Here is a 19,748-nt window from a genome sequence, read left to right on the forward strand (position 1 = left end):
CATGCACAAGCTTCAATAAAAGTGCTTGAAGGCTTTTATCCAGCTTCACTGCAGTGGCAGGGGTTTACCTGAGAGGGGAGCCCTTGGGAGTGGCGATGCCATAACCTTTAGAGTCCAGGTTCCCTCCCACCTTCATAGTGTCGCAGGGTTTCCTCTGCTCTATGTACTCGTTCATCGTGGACTCCAACAGGTAGGCATACTTGCCCTTGGACTTCCTGACTCTCATTACACCCTCGTCTGTGGTCTTGACAAACACGGACGGGTCGGCGGCCTTCATGTAGGACCACATCTTCTCAAACACAGCGATCTTAGACCTCTGACAGACAGAATTGTAAAAGTGAGAGGGAAGGAGACAATGTCAGTGTGACTGTGTGTTCAGACTACCAGCAACTGGCTACATGTCATTTTCAATGGAAGCTGGCGATGTGAAACTACAAACTGACGCCCGAGACTTGTCACTGCATGACGGATGTGACGCGCTACATAGTTGAGCTGGCCTCAACTTTTTTCAGCACTCAATTCCTGTTCTGTTCCATCTAAAAAATGGAAGAAAAGCTGATTCTTGCCATTAGCCAGTTCCCTGTGCTATTTAACGCTACCCTTATCATTTACCTTGACACTAACAGAAAAAATGCAGCTTGGCAGAGGGTGGCAGCTATTGTGGGAGTGCGTTATTTAATAAAACTAAATCATGTTTACTAGCTATTAAACCTCAGGAATGTTTCACTATCTGTCTTTATATTTTATGATGCTGTGTTAGTAATAAATGTTTGAATCTTGGTTTCTTACCCTGAAAAACTCTTTGGTGGAGCCGGCGTCCAGTGTTCCATAGGCAATCTCTGTTTGCTTGGCCAAATCCTCAGCACTCTCTATAGGAGACACCATCCTCTCCACCGTCAGGAAGGCAGCCAAGTTGGCAGTATAGGATGAGATGATGATGAGGGTGAAGAACCACCACACGCCTCCAACAATGCGGCCTGACAGAGAGCTAAAAACAGAAGAACAGGATCTTTGGTTGGTCAAAAATATAAAGACTGACAGTATGTTTATATGCTCGTGTATATCTTCAATTCATACATTTTGTGTCCATCTTTTATTTTTTTCATGATTACAAACACAATCAGTCATCATATGTTAATGTTGTGTGTTGGGAAAGAAATACTTCTGCATTTGTTTTTTTTTTCCTGGACAATCTTACACACAATCAAGAAAAGCAATCTAAAAACCTTGAGATGTTCACACCATTCAAATGACCTACATTGCATCACTCTCCCTCTGCACTCACACACACTCGTCGTTCCACCAGGCTTGGAGAGCTTAGTCCAATGTGCTAAGGAAAGATAACCAGTTTCACAAAGGCCCACTCAGCTTCCTGCCTGCCAAATTAATCTCACTTTAAGAAAGTTGCCAATATGTTTCATGGAACCACGCACATTAATTGTTGGGGATTAATAGGCAGAGGAGAACACTTACCCACTGCTCTAATTGCACTTTCACAAAAAAAAAAAAAACAACTGGATGATTTGTGAGCAAAATCCCCTGAGTCAAATCCCCGTCTTTCCTCTCTGTGCGTCTCTTCACCTCAAGAGAAGCCAACTTGAACAGCAACAGCAGAAATCATGTTGCGTTACATATCGGTCCCCAACAAGCGCGGAGGCACAGAGTAGTGGAGCTTACGCAATGAAAATGACACAAATCTGAAACAAAAAAGGCTTTCATGATTCACCTTTGTGCCGTCAAGCCAAATGGAGCGTGAACATGAAGGCGAGATTAAGTAGGGGGAAAAAAAGGGAGAAGCTAAAACATAATCATTTAAGATGCTTTTCAGATGACGGCTGGATGATGAAAGAGCAGCCAGAGAGCGAGCGGAGAGCAAACACAGAATGGATGCCAAGCCTTTGAAAATCAGTCGGGAGAATGCAGAGCTGTCTGCAGGGTGTGTGTGTGTGTGTTTGTGTGTATGGGGGGGGGGGGGGGGTTGTATAGATTCATATTTTGACTTTTTTACTGATCACTGCTCAAATGGGTGTGGGTAAGGTTAGGCTTTTTATGTGCAGTGAGAAAAGCAACATGCTTTTCTAAATGCCTCAGTGCACATTTAGTATCGCTGCAACAAGCAAGTGGTTGATTCTCTAATGTCAGAACTCTCCATTTTAGCTCACTGCAGTTACACAACCAAAAAATTTCACACACTGTCAATCACTTTATGACAGTTTGGTTCTTGCAGTTTCTTCAGGTAGACAAACAGCACCGGTGTCATACACATGTAAACAGCAGCAGCTCCTTGCATCCATAACAATTAAGGCCAATGAGCTTGATTAACTGTCAAAAATGTACAAAGAAAAGATCAAAATAATGCATCTAAAGAACAACTGAGACTGATAAGATGATGATGATAAAAGAAGATCCATCTTATCATCCAACTGAGGGAGGCCTCACCTACAGCAACATAAAAAAATGTATGTTCGTCTCACCTGACACACACGTGGTCAGTGAGAACCTTTGGGTTATACTGTAGTAAGAGTTTGTAACTTATGAATCCAAAAAGCTTTCTGTCTTTTCGGGAACATATATTACCTGAAGAGGGTCTGAGGACCAAAACATTGTAAATAAAGTGAGTACAAAAGGATCACTGTGAGCAGAATTTTGTTTGGTTCTTTCACAAAGTTTATGACCCAACTTATCTCAGATCAGACTCATCAGTAACACTTGCTGAGTGCAAGAACTTTATAGTAATTGTTAGCTCTGTACGATAGACTGCATATAAAAATGGAGGTAGCAAGATGTGATGTCACCCACTGGTTTGCATTGGAGCTGATTTGAAGTCCAGAGTTGCAGCTTATCACCTTTTCCATTTGGACCTTTCAAATAAGGGGTGTGGGGTGTTGCATTTTACACTCTGGAAACACGTCCTGCTACCTCAGACCAAAGTGAACATTAGCTTACTGGGAACACCAAGCGCTGCACACTTGGGCTAAAGTTAGCTACTTTAGCTAAATTGTGCTAACAGGGCAGGTATCATAATCAAATAAAATTAAACTTAGTGAAATATGTGACAATAGTCCAAGTCAGTGCAAGTCTTGGAGCCAGGGAGAGCAGCAGGTGAGCAATCATAACTGTCAATCAACGCCCACAGGGCAGACATAAAAGCTACTATAAGTCTTCAAATCTTATTAATTTTCAAAATAACCACCATCACACTTACTAGAGAGCCTGAATTTAGCCATTGAGACCATAATGACTCATTGGAAAAAATACTCAATCCTATACATTACTGTTTAAATTGCCTCTAAATGCTGCTGAGTCCTTTAGGGGTGTTAGAGCTCTGTGAAAGGGGGAAGAGTATGACAAATGAAGAACTACCAGGAGATTGGAGGGAAAGAGAGAGTGTGTGAGAGAGATGAAAAGTAAACTGGATAGTACCACCAAAGGCTGACAAACTCCTTAGCTTTGACTGCTGCTGGCCTCCAGAGATGGCAGTAAACAGCTGTCTAATCCTTCTCCTTCAATCGCCCTTTTTCTCTCTCTCCCCCTCTCTTCTCCTCCTCTCCTTTCATTTTCCTTTCCCCTTCCATCCACCTCTTGTCTCCGCTGTGGTCCATGCTGGTCTCTTCATGTGCTCGGGGGCTGACAGGGGTTTGTTTTGGACCAAGACAACAATAGTCTACACCTTGGCACAGACACTGACGGACACACAAACACAAACACACACACACACACACACACACACACACTTTCTTCCTGAGGACAAAATGTGTGTGTGTGTGTGTGCAAGAGAACAACCGGGTCACCATTTGTTGTGTGACTGGTATGAGGAGAAAGAAAGGGTGTGAGTGAGAGGGAGATATATTTGTGATTGTGTGTGTGTGTGTGTGTGTGTGTGTGTGTGTGTGTGTGTGTGTGTGTGTGTGTGTGTGTGTGTGTGTATGGGGGGGTGGGGGGGTGTTGGTTCTCCTGCAGCAGTCCTCCCTCATTGAGCAGAGCAACTGGCAAACACAGACCTATTTGTCTCTTTTTGTTTCCTTTTGAACTGCCTTCCTTTGAGCCTCCTTTCCGCTCCTCATACATTATTGCATAGCAGCCAACCTCGGTGCCTCTGTAAAACATTAACTAAGCGGTCTTATTACAGTAAGGGAAATCTTCCAAGCAGCACTGTAATTTCATAGCCTTGTTAAGGCAATGATTAATCAATTATTCACTCTGCCTCTTTTATTGCATTACGAAGAAAAGGAATGGTAATGGGAGCATCAAAGGCACTGGCTCAACAGCACTGAAGTACTGTGTACATGAATGCAACACAACTTACGCATATCATTAGAGCTGAAATGATTCATTGGTTAACCAATAAGTCAGTTGACAGACTTTTAATATATTTCATTTTGATATTGATTGTTTAAGACATTTATCACGTAACTACACCAAATTACCAATTACAGCTTCAAAAACTCAAACTGTTTTCTATGATTATAGATTTAAAATTTACCGCCAGAATAACATTTCAAGACATCACTCTGGAAATCTGTAACTCATGATAGAATATTTTATATTTTAAATAATGAGCAGTTTAATAGATTATGAAAAAAGGTTTTCAGTGTATAGTACAGTTTGGAGTCAATAGCATTTTCTAAAGTGTTTAAATCCATCTGCTTATCAAATCCACTTTAGAATCCCATATTGAGTCCTGTAAGGTTTGACTTTTTAAAAAAATATTTTTCTGGCATGATTTGCCTTTATTGCCTTTCTGTGGTCCTACATGAATGCACAACTTTTCTGCCAAAGCTAGACCATTTTTGGTTATTTCATATGACAGATCTCTGTATTTGTGTTTCTCTCTGTGCTTGCGCTGGTTTGATGTGAGCGGGGCTCGATCGGAAAGAGCTGATGTCACGTATTTCCATCAATCAGAACTTGAATCAGAATCTGATGACAGTTGCGGGGTTGTTTGCTTATGTTTTTAACGGCCCTTGTCAATCAAATCTGAACAACAGCAACAAAAAAAACCCAAAACGACCACACAATCCTAATGAGGACATTTTTTCCAAATGTTAACCTTTAGTATTGTTTATTTTGTCTTGAATATCTAGTTTTATGGAGAAAAACTTATTGCACCTGAAAAGTTTTCAGGAGCTTTCATGAATCCTGCTATTTTCCCAACTTGGAACATTTGCTATCAGAATCCAACTGTACAGTATCATCAAGTCTGTAAATGTATATTATGAACAGCTAATACTTTTATGCTCCCACATAACAGAGACCAACACTCCTCCAGGTATGTGTGTTTGGTCGTCATTTATGATGGACAGCAAAACAAATTGGCCTGTCTCTTCGTGTCAGATCCAAATCTTCATCCTTTGCTATATGATCTCCACCCACAGCTCCCAGAGATTCAGCGGTAGCACTAAACTCTCATTAGAATTCCCCTGGCTGGCCTCCTCTATTCGATATGGTAATTAGCAATGACTAATGACTTTAGCAAGTGTAAAAAATGAGGCAGTAATGGCCATATTACAATGGATTAGGAATTACAGAGGTTTAAATGAGAAAGAAAATGGTCTCTAATTATGGTGTGATTCTAAGACAAATCAGGGATGGAAAAGGAGTTTTCTGCTACACTGCTTTTTTTGCTTCTTAAAAATTAGCGATACAGCTGTATGTTCTCAATGATTGGCACTGCCACTCCCGATATGTCTGGACAGACAAGACTTGATTTGTGCAAGTCAATAAAGAAGACTAAATGAGAGTGACAGAGGCTGGCAAAGTTGAGCCAGCGAGAAAATTGGATGCATAAAAGATGACAAACATACAGATACAACAGAAAGACAATGTAATAATAGAGTCTAGAGTGCTGACTAATTGGCCACTGCTGCAAAGAAATGTAGGAAATGTCCTTAGCAACCACAGCTCACTAGGTGTGGAAATGATGACAGAGCTATGAAGAAAAAAAACAACATATCAGAGCAACCATTTGAACCATTTGAATGACCTAATTTGATATATTTGTGGCACAGTGCAGACAGAGGATGATGGGCAGCTGCTTCCTCATATTTGGATGAAATTACAGCAAAAATGTTTCATTATTTATTTTGCACTCTGCACATAAATTGGAGCTCATGTGGATCAGCAAGACCTAATGTACTGTATTTATATTCTTTCCATACATCTCAGCTGTATACTACTGGTTTAACAGCTCTGCAGTTTGCTGACTTATATCACAGCGCTTTTGTTAATTAGCATTTCCTCAACTATGCCTTAGCTCCTTGTAAATGAGTTGATAAAAATTTTAAGCTCTTGATTCCCTATAGCTTCCTCAGCAAAAACAGTTAAAAACATGCATAATAATGTGGGCATGTCAGGATAATTAACCACAATAAAGTATTTATGCGTGTGATTACCTTTTCATGTAATCCTGCCTCCATATAGGTCACTGTGGATCCTGAAACCACATGCAAAAGGGCAATTTTGCTCTGCTGCTGCGGCTCCAAAATTGAACCAAGCTCGGAGCAGACATGCCAAATTGGTTGGATGTGCAACACATGATGCTTTTATTTCACACCGGGCCACACAAAACAACATTCACTTCTGAGAATGCACTTATCTGACGCTAACAGTGTGCTTGTAGCTTTCCGCCACATCATTCTGTCTGTCTCTGTTTCGATATTGCTAAATGAGGCTCTGGGGGGATGAGAACGTGTTATGGTCAATATTGTTGCAAAGTGGTGGGTTTACTTAATTCTATGTTGTACGTGCGCAGCCCTCTAAGTGGTTTCACTATTGGCTTGTGGTTAGAGGGCTACGCACGTACTCATAGAAGTGTTACATCCAGGTATCTACTATTTTTTGTTTGCTTTGTTACTTGTGTTTTCATTTTGACGGTGTCATGATTGTTAGATTATATATTTTCAGACTGCTTTCATCTTCAAGGCCAAACTAACATGCAAGCTTTAAGCAGCGAGCAGAAATAATGATTTATTAAAACATATCCCTCTCCAGCCCCCCCCCACTCCCCCCCAAAGGTCAATATTACCATGCCATTGAGTTGAAAACAGAATATTATGATAATGTTGTTACCAGCCTGCAGCATCTACACCAAAAGCTGATAATTACACTCATTCGAGTATGCTATGGAAAATGTGACAAAAGCATTAAAATTCCAAATGCTATGTAATTGTTTAATGCATGTTTGTTTCATTAAAAAGTGGCTGAGTTAAGTGGCAGCTTTACAGCATATGGTCCGTTTGAGTGGTGGAGCATGAACGCACAGCAATTTAGCTCCAAGCCACTCCAAGTGTTAGTGCAGGAGGAATCAATATGACAGAGATACGACTGTAATCATCCAATCTGTGGCTGTACACGTGTGCAGTGTTCCTCAACTTGTTGTCGGAATGATATCATGAGATGCTGTCTTAGCCTCACGTAACCTGAGATAAGTCAGTGCTGGCGAGCTGTGAGAGCACTCGCTACGCACCCACACACATACGCACAGCTCTTAGTCACTCCAGCAAAAGGGAACAGGGATCCAAACACAGATACATCACAACTGCTAGCTTAAAAATCAATACCATGAACAGACATGTAAACTGACTAATAGTGCATTAAATACGGATGTATAATAACACAAAGAGCAGACATACGTGTGCATTCAAGCGCAGTTTCAAAGAGCAGAGACACTTGATGTGAAGCCGCACTGCTCTGACAGAAAAATCTGTCTCTTCACGGTTGCCATGGTAGCACACTCTGCACTCCAAACAGTATAGCTGAGCTGAGAGAGACTTTAGTCATCTCACTCCTCCTCCTCTCCCTTTCTGTCTTTCTCTCTGTGTGCCTATAAGGGCAACCACCCCTATAGTAGGACAGAATAGCCATTACTGAGGGAAAACTCTTATTATGTCTCCTTTTAACTTACAGGCTAGCAGGTGCAGGGTTGAGTGATAAGCCTCTAAGCATCACAGCAAGCATCTTTCCAGTCAAACTACTGGTGATGTTTACTCTGGTCCAGGTAGATTTCCCATGTGGCCTCCAGCTTGGTGTATAATTCATGATCGCAGGAAAGACATCCATATACTGTCACAGCTTGATTACAGCAAAGTCCTCTCTGCTGCTGGAAACATATGTGTGCCTCTGTGCGACTGTGTTTTAAATGTAGATTTGACAGTGTATACGCCTCTGAGGGGATGGTGTCTTTGTCTGTGTACAAAGTGTGATACCCCAGTGAGATCCTGTGGGGGTGCATATGTGTGTGTGCCTCACTAGTTTCTGTTAGTGAGTGTGCGTGCATGTATGATCAAAAGTTGCCTTTATGCGATTTCCAGATAAATAAAACATAAGCAATGCTGTGAACTAAACTGAACCGTCTCTTTATGAATAAATCATTCCTTCCTACCAAGTCTTCCCCAACAGCTTTGACAGCAACTCACTAACACCACAATTATGTAACTCAGTGATCTATAGCGCGATCTAATTTCTTGTTGTTAATGATAATAATAATAATATTAATAATAATAACGCAATGTGATACCTAATTGATCTCTGTGCAAGATCAATGATTCTCTTGATCACAAAAAATTCACTTGGCTTCTCCCTGAGGGCTTGATTAGCAACCAAACAGCGGCTTGCATCTGAACATACAACATACCAGACAACAGACTACATTTATGATTTTGTGAACTCTGTAATGCAGGCGTTGACTATAAGGAAGGGCGCATTTTCATAAAATGGCGCTACGTTAAGTACAGCGTGCTTAATTTGGGTAAAGGCAACAGAAACATCTGCTGTGCAACATCTGCAAAATAAAAAAGTTTAAAACAGTACCAGCAATAACACTGCCAAATCTTATGCATAGATGCATACATTTCCATATTTTAGCCCATTAAGTAGATAAGACAATAAGTCAACATCAAAGTCAATAAGTCAATATCAAGCCAACATCAAACCAAAAACATTAAGCTGAGATACTCTCCCACAGCGCACATTTTTGTCTTTCTTTATTTTGTCAAAGTTCCATCATCACCAAGCTGCTAATGCAAGCAGGGCCCATTTTGAAATAGTTCCTATGTGGTGTGTTCAAGGACAGTCTGACATCTAAAATATCATATTTGTAAAAACAGTTAGATTATGACAATCCAATTTTGTTACTTTGACAAATAAATAAATAAATGTCAGTCTGAAAATGATATTCTGTTTTGGAAAATGATCAGCCTGTCAAACTTTCCAGTCTCACATAGCACATAATGTAGTTTTAATGATAATAATGGTGGCAGATTTACCACTCAAAATTGTATTTTTTTGAAACAACAGGCCCTTAATTTAAAACAAAAGTAGACAAAAGCTGTCTCCTCATTTCTATCCAGCTGGCAGATTTATCAGCTATCTGGCTAACCTTGAGTTCATTGGTCTCTGGATGACTTTTTAATGTTTAAAGCAGACTTGTTTGTTAAGTACAGTCTTGTAAAAGTGGTCTTAAATATGCACTTGTTGACATAATGCTAAACTGCAATTGCTAGTTAGTCCTACAAATGTGATACTAAAAAATGAAATATCAGACTGTTATTTCATTCTAACATGAGCATGTTTGGCTGATTAGCTTATATTTGTTAATATTTTTTCTTTTAGCCTTACAAGTGAAAAAGCTTTTAGGATGTGGACTGACCAGTGTGTTTGGTAACATTAATGCTATGGTAACGCTGGCTGGGGTTGCTGGAGTGTTAACCCTTAGAGACCCACCATACCCACCTTTTTTAGGGGGGGACAGGGGATCTTTATGGGGAGATAACAGGTCAACAGTATATGCCACATGGAAGTGATATACATCATCTTAAAGCTGGGAACCTGAAGATTAATTTGAGATGCAGCTCCACACTGTGTGTCAAGTTTTTCTAGTCATCTGTAATAAACATTTTGTTCTGGTTAGGTGCATATTCAAATTTTGAAAGTTTAGAGTGTATAAGGGCTTAGAATATTATGATGGAAGTATATGATGGTCATTCCCATGCTCAGTTATGTCTCATAAGTTGTTGCAACAATATTTGGGTTGATACCATTTGTTACACAGATTTCGTATAAAATGTAGCCATTTTTGACCACTCAAGAACTGATGAAAATGGTCAAAAATCCCTCCAAAATACCACATTGAGACACCAAGACCTTGAGGAACACCATAGAAAAATTCATGCTGTGATTTGGAGATTTCTGTAAGAATTGCATTTTTGGCGATTGGATGATGAGCACTTCTGTTCTGGAAATTGCTCAGAAACCCTCTTATTGTCAATATACCTAGGAGAGCCACACATCCTCTGAATGTCCTCGGTCTCTAGTTTGTGGTTGTAAAGTTTCATGAGGCTGTGATTATCCTAGAAGCCACAATAGGTCATTTTATACAGTGAGGTCAAATTAAAAAAAATGGTCTCACTAAAATGAAATAGCTACTGTGGGGACTAACATCATCACACACGAATACAATGGGGCCCATTGAATCCACAAGAGTCTCAGCTTTCCAGTCATATCCAATTTATGCAATTCTAAGACTGTTTAGGGACCCAAGCATGTAGAAATATTCAAGTACACCATTTTTAGAATAGGGGGAAATAACATATTTATATTGCATGCAAAACACTGCATGGTTCTTGCCCAAAACTGCATGGGATTAGCATTAAGTGGGCATGTCTGTAAAGGGGAGACTCTTGGGTAACCATAGAACACATTTTCATTCAGATGTCTTGAGGTGAGAGGTCAAGGGACCACTTGCCATGCCAGTTTTTCCCTCGCCAAAATTTAGCCTAACTTTGGAGCATTATTTAGCCCCCTTCCTGACAAGCTAGCATGACATGGTTGGTACCAATGGATTCCTTAGGTCACCTAGTTTCATATTGTACCTGTATCTTACTCTCCCTTTAAAACTGAGTCCGCTACAGTCTCTGAAAGACAGTAATGTTGGCCGAGAAAATACACGGCCCCATGGGTCTTAGAGGGTTAACTTCCCCAAATCCAAAAAAGTGGTGGACAGAGATGTAAATGTATCATGCTCTGATTGCATCCAGGGTTTTACACAGTGGGGAAATACTACAGAGTCAGAGTCTTGATAAAACTTTGTTTGATCTAAAGAATTCCTCATGTAAGCTAAATCTGTATATGGAGCCTGCCGTGTTTGCCCTCTCCTGTTTGGAATTTCGAAGACGAAAACAAGCATCACTGCATGACAAAAAACTCAGTTTGAGAAATACAGATCCTCCCCAGGTTAACCCAATACACCAGATACACAATCCACTACTGAATGATCCTGACTGCCAGGCTGAGAAATTGCTGTTGTGGCAGGCGGGGTGGGAGTGACAGAGCTGATTTATTTCAGTCTACAATCATGTAATGGGAGTAACACAGGTGCCGAGGAGAGGAGACAACTCCACGGGGCCACACAGTTCAGATGCACACGCACAAACACACACACACACACACAGACATCAGACACAGACATAAGGATCTTAAAACACATTGACTGAAGGAACATCATGAACCCACGCCCTTTTTACTCACCCATCCCTTTCCTTCCTGGCAAGAGCTTCCACCCAGCAAGCCTCATACAGTAATTGAGAATCAAGTCAAAATACACAAGGGCAAGTATGATACTGGCTCCTGCTGAATTTTGATGCTTTCTTATACTATGTTCCTGTCTTTACCCTCAGCTAACACAGTAGGAGCCTGTTTTCTGATTTTCTCCCCTTTGCCATAATTTGTTGGTGCAATATTGAAGTCAATTCCTCCCGTGCACTGACCTGCTGAAAAACATCCATCTAGATTACACCACCCTTTGTCCTGCAGCTGCTTCACAGTAAAAGCTATCCATCTGTGCTTCCACCTGCAATGCATAGATTCCCTTAGATTTTGGAGGATAACAAAGAAAATACAAATCCACTTGAATCAAATGGGACCAAAACACTGCCTTTTGCTTTAAATATTGCACATGCTCAGGAAATCCAAGCTGGAATCTGAGAGTAGATCTGTTTAAACTGAACATGCCTGAAATCTGGCTTGATATGAAATATAGTGGTCAGTGTAGCTCAACATATCATAACAGTTGTTCATTTTGTGATGAAAGCACCAAATTTGGCAGATGTGTTGATAGATATATTAGGAACAAAACTGGATATTTTGCCATCACAAACTCGCACCCAAATGGCCGTGGCAGCCATTTTTCAAAATGGTCATCAGTGGTTGGTCAAACTTTCCTATCCCATTGGACCCACATGCAATAACGGACAAAGTCTAGATCCTACTAACCCTGAGAACCAAATAAAATACTCACTCACAGTTCTATGGACTTTTATAAAGTAAGTGGTCATTTCATTATACGGGCCATTTCATAGAATCAGTGCCTTTTCCATCCCCAGGACAGTACAACAATAAATGTCCATGAAAAGTATCTGTATAATACATCATTTTATCAAGCAAAGTGTCCTGGACTTCTTCCTAATTGCAATTTGAAGACACAATATGTAAAACTTTAATAAAAACTACCTAGAACACTGAAAAAATAGGATTTTAGCCCATCCTCACTCTCTAACACTACACTTCACCATGAAATATAATGATTAGAATGCTACAGAAATCTTTTTTATTTGTATTATTGTGCAACTCTATTTCCAGTTTAGACATAAAATACATGTTCTCATCAGAAATTCATAATATGTTAATTAAAATACACATTTTAGTCGCTTAGTCATCCCTAGGTTTTCACTCAGTTCTGTTACCCTGACATATTCCCTCCTCTAAAGATTTGGGACAATCCACAAGTCACATGATCAACAGGAAGTAGCAGCAGTTGAGTCTCTTGAAGGCCATGGGAAGACTAAAAGTAAGTTCTCTCACTCTGTTTTCTGTATTTTTGATTGTATTGTAAGCCCTTCCAATGTTCCATGCTTTGACAGGCTGCGACACTGTACCCAGCTTTGCTGGACATGGAAAGAAGGCAGCATGGTCAACATGGAAGTCACTGCTGGAACTGACAGATGCACTACTGATGCAGGCAAATGCACCAAAGGAGATCCCATTTGATGCAATGAACATTATTAAGAGGTTTGTCATACTTCTTTTGGACATAACCAGCACCTGTAACAAGGTGGACCATACAAGAAGGAAGCTCTTTCCACAGAAAAACTCGGCACAGCAAATCCCACCTACCCGAGCTGCTCTAGTGGAGCACATCAAGAGAGCAGTCTACCAGGGTGGTCACGTCTCCAGGAAGACACTGCTACCAGACCCTATGCTGCCATCACCAACTGACTGGGGGTTGGTGAAGACAGAAGGAATGTATGAGCCCCACTGGATGACGTTGTCACAAGCATCAAAATCCTGCCACAAGCTGATCTCTTGTTGCAGAAAGTGCTGCAGGTGCAAGAAGGCTGCAATTCAGTGCACAGGCCTCTGCTTCTGTGCAAGCTGACTCTAAGATCTCCCATTTACTCAAACATGGTCCATGGCAAGTTGTCTTGCCATGATGAACAATTAACATGATCAAGATGTGTTAATAGAATGGTTCAAATAGTATATATAGTAATATATAGTATAGTAATATAGTATAGTAAATAGTAGTATATACACTGGTCTTTTCAAGTAACTTAAGTAGCATAGTTGTTGGCTTCAGTACATTCACTGAACATTGTTACATGGCCTATGTTAATACATAACTGTACTTGCTACTGCTATGGTTTAATCCAGTTATCACTATAACATGTAGAGACAATCTCACCATTTTGTTGCATTGTCTTCCATTTATTATTGACTTACATTATAATAAAACATATTTTTCACTTGTATGTATGTAAATAATATATGTGGTACTGAAAATGTAGCAGCTTGGTGGTGTTCTATGCCAGTAACTGCTGATGGTCATCAGGATGCCAATCTGCAATGGCCTAATATCCAAATTTCTTCTAAATATATTAAGTTATATATGTATCAAATGTGGCATTTTTATCACAAAATGAACAATAGGTTAGCTATGCTAGCGATGCTAATCACACTCAATCACACTTAAATCTCATCATTTCTCTGTGTATTTCTGCGTGTGCATCTGCTCGGTGCACAGAGTTGAACAGGTGAAAAAATAAACATGAAAAGCTGTGAGATGAGAGATGAAAAGCCCCACATGATGAATTCTTAACTGAACACAACCACTGGAAGAGGAAGAGAGATCTATAAAGGATGGAGAGTGGACCAGACGAGTGGAGAGGAAGGCTAAAAACAGGTGATGGGAGAGGAAGTAAATGGGTGGACAGACAGACGGATGGATGGATGGATGGATGGATAGGTGTGTGTGTGTGTGGGGGGGGGGGGGGGGGGGATCACTCTGAGTCCACCTGTCTGCAGAGATAAACACAGGGAAGGCCCGACAGCACGGACTGGGGCTTATGGGAGGGCCTGACTGACAGTGCTGACATTTAGAAAGAGCACAGTAAACAAGGTCTCACAGAGAATAAATAGCAGGGGGAGCAGAGTGTCTAATACACACACACACGTACTGTACACATTAATGGATCACATTAATGTATGAATGCATGCCTACAAGCAAACACTCTAATGGTATGTAAGCGCATGCATGCACATATACACACAGGCACACACACACACACACACACACACACACACACACACACACACACACACACACACACACACACAGCTGCTGTAAACGTTGATGCAGAAACACCTTCAGACCAGTCCAATCAGATATTGTTGGGTCGCAGACAAAGAAAATGGCAATAAGTGCTTGCTTTTAATAGTGCAGCCTATACACACACACACACACACATACACACACGCTCGCGCGCGCAGATACAAGCGTACGGGGGAAATTAATCAAACACTGATTAATCCAGGACAGAGTGGATCGCCACTGTTGTTCCTTGGCCTTTTGTCTCTGATTAAACGGAGAAAAATAAAGAGTGTAAGAGCTGAATGCACCTCCAGAACATTCTGTTCTCAACTACTGGTGATAAGGCTCAGCGACAAACAAGTTGCAAGCACCTGCTCAGAAATAACAGCAACTTCAGAAAGAAAATATCTTTTCTGTTTTTACATTCTGTAATGATACAATGAGTGGTGGAAAGGAATTAAGGGCATTTTCTCAGATACAGTGCTTAAGTACAATTTTGAATACTATACTTGGGTATTTACATTACATGATTGTATATTATAATAATATACCATTCTACAAAATGAGTACTTTGACTTTTGATACTTTAAGTACATTTGTTGCTAATACTTTTGTACTTTTGAATGCATGAAAGTTTACTTGTAATGGGGTATTATTATAGTGTGGTATTGCTACTATTACTTACATAAATGATCTGAATACTTATTTCTGTGCTTTAAACTATGTAATGTATTGCTGATTTTTACAGAATCAAGTGTTACAGTAACTACAGTAACACTGTACATTCACACTATTATACACTAAACAGCAGATTACAAACCAAGAAGCAGAAGATATCATAAAAGGAAATTACAAAAAAATAAATAAATGAAATACTGCTTCATATAGAACCCGGATTCACAAAAACGTGCTTAAATGGGAAAGCATTTTAGTAATGTTTAACTTACAGTGCTTCATATTGTATTCATATTATGGAAGTTGTCTTGATATGATAAAATGGTTCCTCTAAATTCATCTTTGAAACCAAAGTCTAAGAAGAGTCTAACTGGAAATGGGTTCAAAGAATGTTCAAATTCACAGGTTGCAAATTAGCTTAGGCCAAAACAAAATCAAAATGAAATGAGTGCACGCTCATGATCAAAATGTTCTCAGAAAAGCATTTCTGGATAAAAAAAACAAAAACTTTTTTTCTCAAATCCCAATAGCCCAGTGCAACGGTACACTGTGTTCATGTAAAACCCAGACAACTGCATATGTGAGGTTTTGAGTAATATCGCTTTCATCTGACAAAACACAAGCAATACCGTTACATGTCCTTTTAAATCCAGCAGAGGAGCTCAGAACGCTTTAGGAGATACATCAGAATGCACCTCCATGTGTGAATACGTGCTGTGCTAACTAGAGCAACTAGGTCACCCAAATTTTCAAGGGGAAGATGTTTCCTTCAGGGCAGAATTCAGTGGGGTGAAACATTCACTGTGTTGGTTTTCAAGACACCAAGCAGACGCCACCATGCTGATCGCTACACCGCGGACTGTTGCACCCACTACCCAAAACCCCTGATGTTTTTTAAATGCTGCCATGCTGACTCCCACTCAGAGTTTCACCAAAGACTGTGAAGCAAACGACAGTGAGTCACCTTGGAAGGACATTTGAAGAAAAGGAAAGTATATTTGACTCAAGTCCTTAAGGATACAGTATGACCCATTCAAGCTGCCACCAAGGAAGTCTTCCTGATTCACAACCTGTTCTACCTGAAACCTATTTGAAAAAAACATACAAAAGCACCATTGCTGTATCCCAAAATACTTTAAGTGAAGAGCATTTCTGCTGCTCATATGTCACTTCTCCCTTTATCAGTAGGAAAATGGAACTTCAGGCCAAAAGTCTTGACACAGTTATTATAACAGATGACAAAATATATGCGTAACAACTGGTTAATTTCACAGTCAGGGGTGGCATCACCAAGAGAAACATTGCTGCAGGTCAAGTACAGGAACGATGTGTTTTGTCCTCTTAAACAGTAAAAGGTCTTGCATCAGCAGAGACTGCTTTCCCCCCAGCAAAACAAATGCAAATACTGTACAAATATGCATGAAGCTGTGTGTGGTCAAGCGCATGTACAGAAACGTACACACAAATGCACAAAAGTGTCTGTGAGTGCATTCAAAGTGAAACCACAGGGAACGGACAATTTGCGGAAGCATGGTGACATTCTCTCTCTCTCTCTCTCTCTCTGAAAGGCGTACAAGGAAATCAATAGTTATTGCAGATGCATTCTCTGGCCGTGAGAGAAGAACACATGGACAATAGGCTTCATCCTGCATGAAGCACAGCAGAGTCTCCAGGCAGAAAATGGTAAATGCCAGGTGACAGCCTGTGGGAGTAGGGATCCGGTACCTACATCATGTACTGCTTAACACATACATGCAGCATGCAGTCCTGTAGGTAGAGATTTTCTCCCCTCTGATATTTGTATTAGATAAGAGCAAAGTGAAAATACATTGTGTAAATGTCACAAGACAGAGGCCCTACTAAGATAAAAATGGAGTGTTGCACAATGCTGTAATTTCTTTAACCTTCAGCCATAAGGGAAGGTTGACTAAGCATTGTTGCTATTTCTTAGCAACACCCTTCTAGACAAATTATTATATTCATACCTGGGGGCCTTACAAAAAAACACGTGCCTCCTAATATTGGTCAGTGATAAGTTAGGTGATGTCAGTCAGTTCACCTAAATTAACAAAAGAACAAATTTTTCTCACTTACCTCTGGTGGCATCTAGCATAGCACAGATAAATGCAGGTAATTTTGGTTTCATTTGCTCAGGTTTTGAGATATAAATCTCTGACATATTCCCCAATGTAGTAGAGGTGAATTCAATTTCATTGGAGGTGCTCACAGCATAAAAAACAATTACATTTAAAAATCAACAGTCACATCACACATTGTCCAATATAGTAGGACAATATATTATACATAGATGTTTTCATTGATAATACTTTCCTTTGTATTTCTTTAGAATAGTTACAACCCTTATGAAAACATTTCACACTGTTTTCTGTAAACCAGAGTAACCAGACATTTCTGTCAATATGGCTATGATTATGTTTTTAAATTTTATTTTGGTATCCTGTGAGCACCACAAATAAAATTCCATTCCCCTCCACTGTATTGGGGTTGAGGAAGAAATCTATATTTTATCTAAAAACCATGGTAAATAAATAACTATGCATCTGGATGGCTAAGAAAATGTTTGATTGATTTAACAAATGTGGTACAAGCTATAAACTAAGTTAAGCTAAGCTACCATCCCCTGGCTGTAACTTTATATTTAAACAGATGTGAGAGTGTTATGGATCTTCTCATCTAACTTTCGGCAAGAAAGAGAAAGTGTATTTCCCAAAATTTGGAACTATTCCTTTTAAGTTTTTCAAATGATGCAATTGAATGTGTATCAGTATTCATGAGGGAATGATGATGTTAGCAACTTTCTGTTTCTTATCCAAATCTGCTCACAATTACTCTTCAAAGCAACAGCATCAGCTTCTCCATCCTCACTGTACAGTTACTACATTATAGATACATTATGCATATGTGCCCCACCACACTGCATATGTGCATAATGTATATGTATCTTAATGTTTAAAGAGACAAGGAGCTGTGTGTCTTCCCATGACCTAACCTGTCTCTGCTGGTTCAGAGCTAACAGTTATAATACTGACATTATCTTCTCATCTCCTCCAGCTAGTCCCTCTGGAAAGCTCAAAAAGTCGACCTTGGTGTCTCTAATTTCAGACACTTAATGAGATTTTTAATTGGTGACCTTTTGAGAATGGTGTCATACCACAGCTCACGAGAGCACTCGAGGGGAGCCAACACATACCACTCAATACTCACACCAGGATCTCCCATAATAATTGTTTAAGGGTCAAATATTTACCTTTACCCACTAAGAAATGAACACATCAAAGGATGGATAGATAGGTAGACAGACAGACAGACAGATAGATCTAGAATTGAAATTGTGGAGGATCTAGAGGGAGCAAACAACACGTTTTACAGTCCTAGAAGTTCATGGCATGTTTATACCATCACAGGAATTATCTGGAGAATGAAAACACAACACTCTGCAACATGACCACATCACAAACTCCCTCTGCTGCTCCTCCTCAAACTTTTACCGTTGCTCTGTATATCAAGTGACTGCCAAAGAACAAAATCTCAATAAACAAAGCCCAACTGAGTTTAAGAAGAAGGCAAAACATCATGTTGAAGCGTTGGTGTGGCAGACAGGAATACATTGTATGTAGGTGGCGCTGAGTGGCTCTTTGTGTATCAACAAACAAAAGCAGAGACTCAAAAGACTGCAGATGCAATGCATAAAAATTTGTGGCCTCAATTCCTTACCGTGGTGAGATATCACAGCCTTGCTGCATGAAGGCTCCCAGTGAGAACCACAGGGAGTTGAAGATGCCAAACTCATTGGTCTGCTCTGGACTCTGCTGGTTAGTGTTCTGCTGTGTCGCCGTCTGGCCCTGCTGCACCCCATTAGAGGCCGAAGCTTGAGTGGGACTCTGCGGCTCACCTCCCTCCTCGTAGTCCTCAGCATGCCACTCGTACGGGCTGAATCGACTGACAAGGAACAGGACGACGCTGACGCCAATGTAGGCAAACACTATGCACATCCAGATCTCGTAAGCGAGGGGGTCCAGGAATGAAAACACGCCAGGTTTGGATTTAGTGGGTTTCTTGATCATGATGGAGATACCCAGTGACATGAAGGGCTTGGAGAAGTCGATGACTTCTTCACGGACCAAAGTGATGGTCAGAGGAGCCACAGCCACATCTGCTTTCTGAGGGAAGAAAAAAAAGGCAGGTTGATAATTAAGTAGTAGCATAGGAGTATATAATTCCCATTTTTCTTATTTCATTTGTCAGTCTTTTATGTTCTACCAAGAGACCTATAACAAGAACACAAAGGTGTCGAATATTTATATGATTATATAAATATTCTTTGAAATGATTCAGCTATCAGAATTTTTTTGTTCAGTATTGTTTGTTGCTTTCAGCACATTCATTCTAAGCATTGCTTTAAATACTGTTA

General features: G+C 40.2%; 1 protein-coding gene across 1 annotated transcript in view; it reads right to left on the bottom strand.

Annotated features, from left to right (window-relative positions):
- gria1a (glutamate receptor, ionotropic, AMPA 1a) overlaps window positions 1–19,748 on the bottom strand; it is a 71,116-nt gene that overhangs the window by 16,179 nt on the left and 35,189 nt on the right. The window contains 3 exon segments of the mRNA XM_044363767.1: window positions 69–316; window positions 790–988; window positions 19,052–19,497. Coding sequence (XP_044219702.1) covers window positions 69–316; window positions 790–988; window positions 19,052–19,497 — 893 coding nt within the window.

Source organism: Thunnus albacares, chromosome 10 (genome assembly GCF_914725855.1).
Source record: "Thunnus albacares chromosome 10, fThuAlb1.1, whole genome shotgun sequence".
Lineage (NCBI taxonomy): Eukaryota > Metazoa > Chordata > Actinopteri > Scombriformes > Scombridae > Thunnus > Thunnus albacares.